The sequence below is a fragment of the Siphateles boraxobius genome, unplaced genomic scaffold, assembly GCF_051911475.1.
Source record: "Siphateles boraxobius isolate OS27281-9 unplaced genomic scaffold, OSU_SipBor_1 26, whole genome shotgun sequence".
NCBI classification, from domain to species: Eukaryota; Metazoa; Chordata; class Actinopteri; order Cypriniformes; family Leuciscidae; genus Siphateles; species Siphateles boraxobius.
The window spans coordinates 14069721-14082100 of NW_027508876.1; the positions used below are offsets into that span (position 1 = coordinate 14069721).

The 12380-nt window shown below is 42.4% G+C and overlaps 1 protein-coding gene across 1 annotated transcript; it reads right to left on the bottom strand.

The window, feature by feature from the left end:
* Positions 1-3911: 3911 nt before the first annotated feature.
* On the bottom strand, positions 3912-11313 carry LOC143752280 (uncharacterized). The gene is made up of 8 exons (XM_077245417.1): positions 10944-11313; positions 10434-10590; positions 10314-10350; positions 10104-10270; positions 9097-10060; positions 8713-8898; positions 8377-8508; positions 3912-4031 (listed from the first exon to the last, which is right to left on the bottom strand). Exons 1-8 carry the CDS (start codon positions 11311-11313, stop codon positions 3912-3914), a joined length of 2133 nt encoding a protein of 710 aa, XP_077101532.1.
* Between the last annotated feature and the right edge of the window lie 1067 nt (positions 11314-12380).

Consider the following 12380-nt stretch of genomic DNA (forward strand, 5'->3'; position numbering starts at 1 on the left):
CGTGTTGAATGTGTTCCTCTAAGGAATTCGAGAAAATTAGGATGTCGTCGATGTATACAATCACCCATCTATCCAACATGTCCCGAAAAACATCGTTCATGAATGACTGAAATACAGAAGGACTGTTAGAAAGGCCGAACGGCATAACCAAATATTCATAGTGGCCACTACTGGTTGAAAAAGCCGTCTTCCATTCATCACCCTCACGAATGCGAATGAGATTATAAGAATTGGGAAGAGACAGGTTGGTGTAATATTTGGCCTGGCGGAGTTGTTCGAGAGCGGCTGGGACAAGAGGTAAGGGATAGCAAAACTTGACAGTGACATCATGAAGTCCACAATAATTAATACAGGGTCTCAACCCTCCATCCTTTTTCTTAACGATGAAAAAACCTGCTGATGCTAGCCAGGAACCCTTGGCTAGTTCCTCTTCAATGTATTGTTTCATGGCTTCAGATTCAGGCTGAGACAAGGGAAAATTTCTACCTTTAGGTGGGATGGAACTGGGCATGAGATTGATGGCACAGTCAATGGAGCGACGTTCATGAAGTTGTGAAGCTTTCCTCTTGCTGAAGGCTTCAGTAAGATCTGCATATGCTGGAGGTAGTTTTATCTCTTGCTGATCAGAAGTGGAGTTAGTTGAGACGGATTGAGAAATTTGAATGATCCTAGTCAGGCAGTGTTCGTGACATGTGACATTCCATTGAGTGATTTGACCCTCTCTCCAAGAAATGTGTGGGTTGTGGATGCGTAACCGAGGCAGGCCCAGTGTTATGGAATGATGTGGAGCTTGAATGACGTAGAATTGAATTGTCCTTGATTGCAGAGCCCCGACGTGCATCTTGATCTCTTCAGTCACCTGGTGAATTTTCCCTCCTCCGATGGGACGCCCGTCTAGCGCCTCCACTGTCAAAGAAGAAGAACACGGATTTAATTTCAGCTTGTGTAAAGAAGCAAATACATGGGAAATTAAGTTCCCCGCAGCTCCTGAATCGAGCATAGCAGTGGTTGAAATGATTTGGTCCCGGATAGACAAACAAATGGGTAGTAGGAGGCTGGATGTGAATTTATTCTCTTTATGACTCACCGCTTGGGTCCTATTGGCAGGGCGAACGGGACAATCTACTCTCATGTGGCCTGGCTGACCACAGTACAGGCAAAGGCGGTTTTGCTGGCGACGTTCTCGTTCCTCTGGAGAGAGATTAGTGAATCCCAGTTGCATGGGCTCATGTGCGGTGGTGGTTTCGTGTGTAGCGTGGTGGTGCTCTGGACTGGTGGTGAGAATGCATCAGATTATCAACCTGGATAGTGAGATCAATATATTCATTCAGGTTCCTGCCCTCATCTCGGCAGGCCAACTCAAATTGCAACTCGACTGTTAGTCCTTTTCTGAAGAGTGTTTTGAGAGTATCCTCTATACCCAGTGGATCTGAGCAGCGAGAGTGCGAAAGGTAAGAGCATACTCAGCAGCGGTGCTTCGTCCTTGAGAGAAATTTAACAGTGGTTCTCCCGGATTCCCTCTTGCAGTTGAGTTTTCGAAGACATCACGGGATTGTTGAAGAAATGCCATGAATGAGGGAAACGATGAACCATCTGGTCTCCAAACTGCCGTAGCCCATTCTAGTGCCTTTCCGGTGAGTAAGGAACAAACAAGTTCCTCGAGTACCAAAAGTCATTGGGGTAAAATGACGGTTGTTGATCGAGCTAAAGCGTGCACTGTAGTAGAAAACCCTTGCATTTGGTTGGGTTTCCGTCAAATTTATCCGGGAAAGCAAGACGAGGGTGGCCGGAAGCGTTGACGCCGTTTGAAGATGCACCTTGTGTATGGTCGGCGGGCGTGCTGAAGGTCGACGTTCGTAGGCTTTGCAGTGATTGAACGAGATCTTCGGTGAGAGAAGTGAGTCGGCTCAGTTGACGGTGATGCAGGGATAACTCCGAGGCTTGAGCAGATACTTCGGTGGCGAGCTGCATGACTCCTGCTGGATCGAGTGTTGGCGAAGTCTTCTGTTGTGAAGAGGCGGAGTCAGGAGGATCCATTTTCAGCATTTATTAGAATGGTCAAGACAGGCAGGGTAAAACAGTGGCAAACAGAACAGAGCAGGCAAGGCTGAGACAAACCAGGTAGACAGGCAAAGGGTCGAGGCAGGCAGCGAGAATCAGAGTCCAGGGTCAGGGCAGGCAGAGAAGGGTCAGCAACGATAAACAATCCAAGGTCAAACACAGAAATAAAACTTGGGTAATAACACTCAGAAATGATGGCCGAGGCAGACCAAGACTTCACACTGTATGAGTGTGTGAATGAGGTGAGACGGCTCCCTCCGGTGGTGAAGAGGAGGTGGTACGGGAGCCTGCTCTGTTACACTATCTACATAGAATTCATGTTTGTTAATTTTAGCAAATACAAAGTCATTTTAGCATAAACTCTAAAATATTGGAGGGAGATGTTGTTGATTCTTCATGGAAACATGAAAAAGTTATGTACTTTGCATTTATTTACCAAATTAATAAAAAAATGTATATCAATGTTTAACTAAAAATTAGAGCATAAACTCAACAAATGCCTATATTTAAAATAAAATGTTGGTAAAGATGGAAGCTGAATGGAATTTAACATTTAGGTAACAACACATATTTAAATGTTGTATGCATGCTTTACATTAAGAATTTGATTCACTTTGGGGCATGCATGGTGCTTTGCATCCAAAATGTCCTAACAACAGCGCATGGAGAGAGGAGGTAAAGGAAATCAAATAAATGGTTGACAATGTGACAATTATCTACTTTGCATGTTCACATTTTGTATTGACTGTTGAAGATAATGTGATTGACGGAAACCCCACAAGCTAACTTTTTACAGTAATCGAAATTATTTAACCCCCATTGCAAATCAGCTTTATTGGCAAAATTTACAGACTTTCAGCTGTTTGCAATGAACAAATCAAACAAAAGTAATTAAAATACTGTAGATCAACACAACAAATGTTTCAATTGGTTTGTCTCCTTCCATAAAGGTCAGCTTATCGTCCTTATCCTTGGTGTAGTCGTAACCACTGTAAAGATGAATGTTATTAGTTATTAAAACAATAAGCCACATCAGTGCCACATCAAGGGTGTTATTAGGCAATAATATGATATAAGACACCAGTGTTTAATAAATAGCTGTATTAATACTATTATTGTGAACAATATAAAAAAATACAAATAGTTACATATTAATACAATAATAAAAAAAATTATGTTAATAATAATAATTTAAAAATATATCATTCATTATATGTGTATTTAGAAAATAAAATTCATAGAAACGAAGGTAAAAATAATTGTTATATGTCATGATCCTGTTACCTTTCTCTTTTCTCTGTCTCCCTCTCTTGGTCTCTCACTCACCGCTCGTTAAGCATACACTCATTACACACTCTCTCATCACTCTCAGCTGTCCCTACTCTATCCCACCATCGCACTCGTCGTGTTGTTGATATGTAATACTGCACATGGAAACGCGGGTGGAATGAGCCACGACAAGGAGATTCACAAGTTTTACTGAAGTTCTTCGGACAAAGATGTAAGTTACAGTTCACAGCGCACTCACCAACAGTGTTACATTCATGAACACAGACTTATATCAGGTTTCTGCAGCTGATAGGCGCCCTTGCTCCGGCACTGGACGGCAGTTTTTCCGACGTGCGATGAGCATGCGAGCTACCTTCAAGAACAACAACTAACGTTACCAACGTTACTTCATGTTCTAAACTAAGGAGTTCGTATCTGAACAACCAATGAGCTACAAGAACACGGTAGGCAGTTAAGGGACTTAAAGGGCCAGGTTACAACACACTAATCATTCCCACACCTGCTCCCCCTTTCCCTCTAATTGTGTTTGCTTCTTCTAGTCCTCCTTTTCCCTACCCAGCTCAAACTATTGCAGAGACCAGCGCCAGTTTCCAGCCATCCTCTATGCTCTGGTATCCCGAGGTATCCGAAGCCTGCAGTTCTCCTCCTGGGACCACAGTCTCTTTCTGCGCTACGCTGTCCTAGAAGGGGGATTTACGTTTCGTCTCTTCAGTCCACTCTGCTGGTTATTTATGTTCTACATTTATTATTGACTGCAATATACTGTTCTTTTATCTTTCCTGTGGACAGCTTCCTAAGTTGATTAAAAACTGTTAAACTGCTACAGCGCATTTGGGTCCTTTCTCTCACATACCTGACAGTTATATTGTTGACCTAACAGTTAAATAAACTATAAGCCTAAAGGCACCACCAGAATCCTTCCACCCAACACTACTCCAGTAAAACATTTTCTTAAATAGGCTGCATAGATCCCTGGTGCATTTTTCATCCCTCTGACAAGGTATTTTCTTTCTTCTCTGGTGTGCACCATGTTTACTCTCGGATTGATTATTTCTTCCTCAATATAGCCCTACTTTCTTCGGTTATTTCTTCAGATTACTCTGCCATTGTTATTTCTGATCATGCCCCGCATGTGTTAGATATTTCATTTAAGCCGGCTTTTAAGAGCCGACCTCAGTGGAAATTCGATGTAGGGCTTCTTGCCAGAACGCACTTCTGCAAATTTCTATCCAAAAATATAGACTTTTTCATTGAGACTAACAAAACGGAAACCATGTCTGCTTCTCTACTGTGGGAGACATTTAAAGCGTTTATTCGTGGTCGAATCATTTCCTTTAGTGCTCACTTAGCCAAGACAAGAAAATCTCGGCAACAAGAGCTTATCCGTTCAATTTTAGAGATTGATGGACAGTATTCAAGCGATCCAAAACCTGATCTTAAGCTAAAACGTTCAAGGTTACAAGCTGAATTTGATTTGCTTTCAACAAATAAAGCCGAATATTTGATTAAAAGAACTAGAGCCACCTATTATGAACATGGGGATAGAGCAGTCCGTCTTCTTGCCTCCCAGCTTAAACATCAGTCAGCATCACGCTACTGTCATAATGAAAGACTAGAAGCAATAGCAAGTACTCAGTTCTTTTATTCAAAAGTGCAACAACAGTCCAGTGATGATGAAAAGACAGGTGGCGCAGGGACAAGATGATCAGATCCAGGGAACAGTGAAGTGATGAGGTGAACCCAGTGAAGTGTGACGAGTAATCCAAACGAACCAGACGACATCCACGAAGAATACGAACACGGGAAAACTGAAGCACGAGACTGGAGACGCCGACACAGGATACATGAAACAACGTTCTGACAAAGGGAATGAGAAAGCGGTGAGTATATATAGAGATATGAGATCGACTGCAGCTGGTGATGAGATGATGGTAATCAGCTGGAGCGGATCAAGTAATGACATTCAGACACACCCACTACACACGTGCTTTCATACAACAACACCAACACAAGACGAGAAGGAAGCAAAGAACTTGTATACCGTGACAGCTACATCACGCAGATTTATGATAACCACTCTGGTGAGCTCGTTACTGACCCTCAAAAAATTAACTCTGTCTTTTCCTCCTTTTACTCCAGTCTTTATACTTCTCAACCTCCTTCTGATGCTTCCTTAATGGAGTCTTTTCTACATAATTGAAGTATACCCACTATTAATACATTAACAGAGGAGACATTAGATGTACCTCTCAGGCTAGATGAAATTACCACCTGCATTGGTCTCATGCAGTGTAACAAGGCTCCAGGGCCTGATGGCTTCCCCTTAGACTTTTATAAGAAATTTTCAGAACAGTTAGCCCCCTTATTGTTTGATATGTATAAGGAGTCATTTGAGCAGGGTTTTCTCCCGGCCTCATTAAATCAAGCATCTATCTCTCTTTTATAAAAAAAAAATAAAGACCCAACTTTATGTAGTAGCTATAGACCTTTGCTCTTTGTTTTAGCTATCGAGCCACTTTCTATCGCCTTAAAAGCATCTTCGTCTATATTCGGGATCCATAGGGGAGGCACGGAACACCGTGTTTCTCTCTATGCCGACGACTTGTTGTTATGTGTACAAGATCCAGTTGGCTGCGCCAACGAGATTATGCACTTGCTCGACACCTTTGGCTCCTTTTCAGGTTACAAATAAAACTTTACCAAAAGTGAATGTTTCCCTATAAATGACGTGGCTAAAAAGATTTCTAAAGGTACACTACCTTTTAATTTTTTTGTCTCCTTCAGGGTTCTGATATTTAGGTGTTAACATTTCACACTCTTTCAGTTCTATCTTTAAGAATAACTTTAAAAATTTGGTTGATCAAATTAAACTAGACTTAAAACGATGGGGCAGCCTACCCCTTTCTCTTGTTGGGAGAGTGGAGACCATTAAAATGAATGTTTTGCCGCGACTTTTATTTCTCTTCCAGTCTCTCCCTCTTTTTCTACCTAAATCTTTTTTTAAATGTCTAGATAAAACCATTTCCTCATTTATTTGGGCTGGTAAAATTCCTAAAGTGAATAAAACTACCATGCAACGACATAAACGCGATGGAGGTCTAGCTCTGCCAAATTTTCTTTTTTATTACTGGTCCGCCAACATTTCTAAGATTTTCTTGTGGTTTAATGCGCCGGAGGTCAAATGGTGTACTCTAGAAGCTGCTACTTGTCTTTCTTCTTCTCTTCCTGCACTTGTCTTTGCTCCTTTGTCTCTGCGTCTCTCTAATTATACTAGAAATCCTATTGTGCTATCAACTTTAAAAATCTGGAACATTTTCGGTTGCTCCTTTGTCTCTCCGTCCCTCTAATTATACTAGAAATCCTATTGTGCTATCAACTTTAAAAATCTGGAACATTTTCGGTTGAAAAAACATTTTCGGTTGGAGTATTAAGTCCTATTTGCAACAATCACTTGTTTTTACCAGCAGCTATTGATCACACTTTTAAAAGATGGAAGGTAAGGGGATTGCCTGTTTTTCAGATCTTTTTATTGATAATTCTTTTGCTTCATTCACCAATCTTATGTCCAAATTTAACCTGCATACTACAGGCTTATTCAGGTATTTTCAACTCCGCGGTTTTAAGACGAACTTCCCTAGTTTCCCTCAATTACCAGAAAAATCTCTGGTTGAGAACTTATTGTCAGCCCCTACAGTTGGTAGGCGTATATCCTCTGTCTACACCATGTTACTTCCATCTAATACATCCTCACTCTCCTGCCTAAAGATGACTTGGGAAAATGAGCTGCGAATCAAGTTATCGGAAGAGCTATGGTCTAAGACCCTTGCTAGAGTTAATTCTACTTCTGTATGTGCTCGGCTGAGTCTTATTCAGCTAAAAGTATTTCATCGAATTCATTTTACCAAAGCTAAACTTCATAAATTGTTTCCAGAAACAGGGGACTACTGTAACAGATGCTCCTTTTCTCCTGCCGATCACACCCATACGTTTTTTAGCTGCCCAAAACTGGCCTCATATTGGGCTTCTTTTTTTGACTTCATGTCTAGAGCTCTGCACGTTTCTCTATCTCAATGCCCTCTAGTCGCCATTTTGATGTGTTCTCACTCGTCATCCATCACGAAAGAGAAAGCAGAGGTTATTGCTTTTGCTTCTCTCATCTAGAAGGTGTATTTTGTTGCATTGGGTTTTGGGGTGGTGGTTCTCTTTCTTTTTTCTTTCCTCATTTAGTTAAATGTTGTTAGGGAATGTTAAAAGATAAATGTGCAGACAATGTTTTCTCTTTTATGCTTGTCTCTTTAATGATTTAATGTACACTTTTTTTTGTCTGTACAATAAAAACCGTTAAAAAAACTATTTGCATAAAGCACAAAAAATGTTCAGATAACAGTGATAATAACCTATATTAACCTTTAAACCTACTAATAACAAACGGCAAAATAATATGGCATAAATTATAGAAATAAATATTTATGAATTGATATGTAGAGATTCGAAGTTTTTCTGTACATTGAGCACATTTTGTACAAATCCAGTGAAACATGCACTAAATAAATGCACCAAAGAAGCTGCCTAAAAGTATAGGTGTTTTTGTTTTTTTGTTTGTATTCATAAGGTCCACTGATAAAAGCAAAGTACAAGAAAAGTCTTTGGACTTTAATCTGTCATTAAAAAAATTAAAACAAACCTTTATCTGATGATGTTTTGGATGCAGGGTATTGTTGCAATAAAATGTATACTGAAATAGTGAATCATTTGAGTTATATACCCATATATTGTGGAAAATAGGAAATACATATGTTGTTACACTGCTATCCTTTGGCTTAGTGTGTGAATTTAATCAGTCCAGTGACAGCAGATGAAAATGATCTGTTTATATAACACCAGTGCTAATTAATGTGTGTTGCCATTGACAAATAAATAGATACACAGTTATATTTTTATTTTTTAACTTGTTTTTTATTATTATACATGCATTCATATAACACATGTACAAACACAATATAAATATTAAATATTTGAAATTACACAAATTCTAGTGAATATGCAACATAAATTGTCAATTTGCTCTAAACTGCCTGGATCCGGCTGTTGGTCCTTGACTTTGATTGACATACGCTGCTTCTTTTGTGGGGGTGACTGGTCCACACCTGCATTGTCCTGTTGAAAGAACAGACATAATCATGTAATGCTGACCAGACTTAATAAGTGATTCTTAAAAAAAATCTAAAGTCAAACTGCTTCTGCCATTTCAATATGAGGGGTCCGAAATTGAAAACGATAAGAATATTGTCCAAAATTAAATTACTAAAGTGTTTAATAATTTCTAAATGTAAGTAAAAATGAGAGATTGGAGGGTCTAACCAATACTCTTTTCCGGGTCAGCTGAGACTTGGGCTGAAGGCTCCTCTGAGTTCTTTGGTCCAGTTGAGAAGTGGTCATCTGATGGGCTTGACGGTTGTACCTCCTCAGTTTAAGATTCTTCTTCACCTTGTTGTCAATTTCCACGCATAGTTTTTGTGGAGGTGACTGACACAGACCTAAATTTTCCTGTTGAGGGAACAGATACATGTATAATCGTGCAATGCTGGGCAGGTTTAATGAGTGCTTCTTAGACTAAATCTAAAGATGTCTAAATCTTTTTAGCGTTTTGAGACATAGAAAAAATAGTAGCATAGTTAAAGGCAATGTTTTCTTTTTTTCAATATATCTTAAAATAAGTAAAAACAAGAGATAGAAGGGACTTACAGAAGCTTCAATGCTCCATGGACACACACTCTTACTCCGACTGGGCATGGGTGCTCCCTGGGGAGACCCGGGAGCTTGCTGTGGGGAACACGGTGAAACAAGTGTTCTCTGTGGGGTATTGGCAGGCACAGACACTCCCTTTAGGATTTTCTGCTGCTGCTCCCACTTTTCCCTCTGCTGTCTAGGAATCCTGAGGCTTGCAAGTGGCACAATTGCTGGTGCATTTTGCAAATGCTGCCTGAGCAGCTCCTTTCTCAGCAGCTCAGGGTTTTTAAGATTTCTCCAGTCGGAGATCTTGTTAATATCGGGTGCTCCCTGTGCGGAACAGACAGGCGCTATCTTCAGAGAAGGGGCTAGAGGCTTCGGCTGCAGTTGCTCCCGTCTCAAGAGCTCAGAGATGTTTAGATTGTGCCTCTGTGAAATCTTGTCTGACATGCATGTTCCCTGCAGAAAAGCTTGAGGCTTCTGTTGCAGCAGCTCCTGCCTCAGTGGCTCAGGGATCTTTAGTTTTCGCCTATCTGCGATCTTCTCTGGCATGGGTGCTCCATAAGGGGACCATTCGAGCACCTTTGAGGCAGCCACAGGTGTCCTCTGTAGAGACTTGACAGGCTTGGCCATTTCAAAAGAGGCTTTTTGCAAATGTTTGCAAATGTCCTGTGTGGATCTGGAGGGCACAGGTGCATCCTGTGTGGATCTGGAGGGCACACGTGTGTCCTGTGTGGATCTGGAGGGCAAACGTGCGTCCTGTGTGGATCTGGAGGGCAGAGATGCATCCTGTGTGGATCTGGAGGGCAGAGATGCATCATGTGTGGATCTGGAGGGCAAAGGTGCTCCCTGTGTGGATCTGGAGAGCACACGTGCATCCTGTGTGGATCTGGAGAGCAAACATGCGTCCTGTGTGGATCCGGAGAGCACACGTGCGTCCTGTGTGGATCTGGAGGGCAAAGGTGCTCCCTGTGTGGATCTGGAGAGCACACGTGCATCCTGTGTGGATCTGGAGAGCAAACGTGCGTCTTGTGTGGATCCGGAGAGCACACGTGCGTCCTGTGTGGATCCGGAGAGAAAACGTGTGTCCTGTGTGGATCCGGAGAGCACACGTGCGTCCTGTGTGGATCCGGAGAGAAAACGTGTGTCCTGTGTGGATCTGGAGGGCAAAGGTGCTCCCTGTGTGGATCTGGAGAGCACACGTGCATCCTGTGTGGATCTGGAGAGCAAACGTGCGTCTTGTGTGGATCCGGAGAGCACACGTGCGTCCTGTGTGGATCCGGAGAGAAAACGTGTGTCCTGTGTGGATCTGGAGAGCACACGTGCGTCCTGTGTGGATCTGGAGAGCACACGTGCGTCCTGTATGGATCTGGAGAGCAAACGTGCGTCCTGTGTGGATCTGGAGAGCAAACGTGCGTCTTGTGTGGATCCGGAGAGCAAACGTGCGTCCTGTGTGGATCTGGAGGGCACACGTGCGTCCTGTGTGGATCCGGAGAGCAAACGTGCGTCCTGTGTGGATCTGGAGAGCACATGTGCGTCCTGTGTGGATCTGGAGAGCAAACGTGCGTCCTGTGTGGATCTGGAGAGCACACGTGCATCCTGTGTGGATCTGGAGAGCACACGTGCGTCCTGTGTGGATCTGGAGAGCAAACGTGCGTCCTGTGTAGATCCGGAGAGCAAACGTGCGTCCTGTGTGGATCTGGAGAGCACACGTGCGTCCTGTGTGGATCTGGAGAGCACACGTGCGTCCTGTGTGGATCTGGAGAGCAAACGTGGGTCCTGTGTGGATCTGGAGAGCACACGTGCGTCCTGTGTGGATCTGGAGAGCACACGTGCGTCCTGTGTGGATCTGGAGAGCACACGTGCGTCCTGTGTGGATCTGGAGGGCACAGGTGCTCCCTGACTTGATCCGGCAGAAAAAGGAGCTCCCTGCGCTCTCTTCTGCCTCCACTGTGGTGTGGTCTTCAGTGTATCATCTGAGAAGCCTGATTGCTGGGACTGAGCCTTCTTAGATCCGTCACTGAAGACCAAGGATGTGGGGCATGAAGTATCTCCTGCCTCCACAGTTCCCCAACACACGCTAGAGATGAGGTCCCCACACACAGGCTCATCAGATATGGGGTCTGAAACTTCCATGATTGCCCACCACCGCCCCGCAGCAAGGGCCGTATTGAGCTCATCTGAGTATTCAGCAGATGAGGACTGCTCCGCACTCTCAAAAATGGTGGACATGGTAGACATAAATTTGATGATGAAAGATGATCTAGAAGTGAACAATACTTTTTGCAATCTATATCTGTGAAACACTATGAAACAAAGAGAAAAGGAAGAGATGAGTTGAGTAAACATACAGTAAAGAACCTGAAAGCTTGTTTTCTTAAGCCCAACATATACTAATGTTGTCTGCACTGCAATTTTTGTTATCTGAGGGTCCACGAACACCTGTGTGCAGCCCAATTTTTGTGTTCACACTGAAGTGCATGTACAATAATGCATACGAAGAATGAAGAATGCAGACACAACTCAGTGCTGCTTGTAGATAAATAAGCAATTGTGCTGTACATTTGTCGAACTTGTCCATCCCTAAATTTCTGTGCAGACACGGCTTGGTGCGAGATGAAGCGGAAAGCAGAAAATAAAGTTTACCTGGGCCTTTAGTTTTCTAAAAAAATTAATTCAAAAAATGTGCCTATACAATGTATACCCATTGGCGGTCCATCAGATGAGCCAAGGATGGCTACAAGAGTAATTAAAATGTATCCAAAAATCAATGAAGCTGAAAAAGGTTGGTTTTTTTTTAAAAATCAATTTCTTTACCAATGTGCATAACTCAGATGCACATAATGTAAAAGCATATTATAATTTCCTATGTCCCACGGGCAAATTTTCGACTTCACAAATCAGCTTAAGGTCAACCAGCTTTCAGTATCACTTCAATGTGTAATCAGATCTGCTATTGGTTGGTCAGTGAAATATAAATTATCAACAATTATATAGAAAAAAATGGTTTGATCATTCTTGATTTACATGTCAGCCCAGCCTCCCATTTCCACTCAATTCGCCACTGTGTAGCATGCCTATTTATTTGCCTAGCCTAAATGTACAGTAAATCGAGACAATACAGATTCTTATACGAGTTAGGAAAATATTAAAATTCAAATCCCCAAACCCTGTGTAAAAAGCGTACTCACACACACTCGCCGACTCGCTACAAAATTGCACAAAGCCGCTGCACTCAATAAACTCACCGAACGTTCTAAGGAATGCGGCGATCATTATGACGTTAATCGACCAAACGA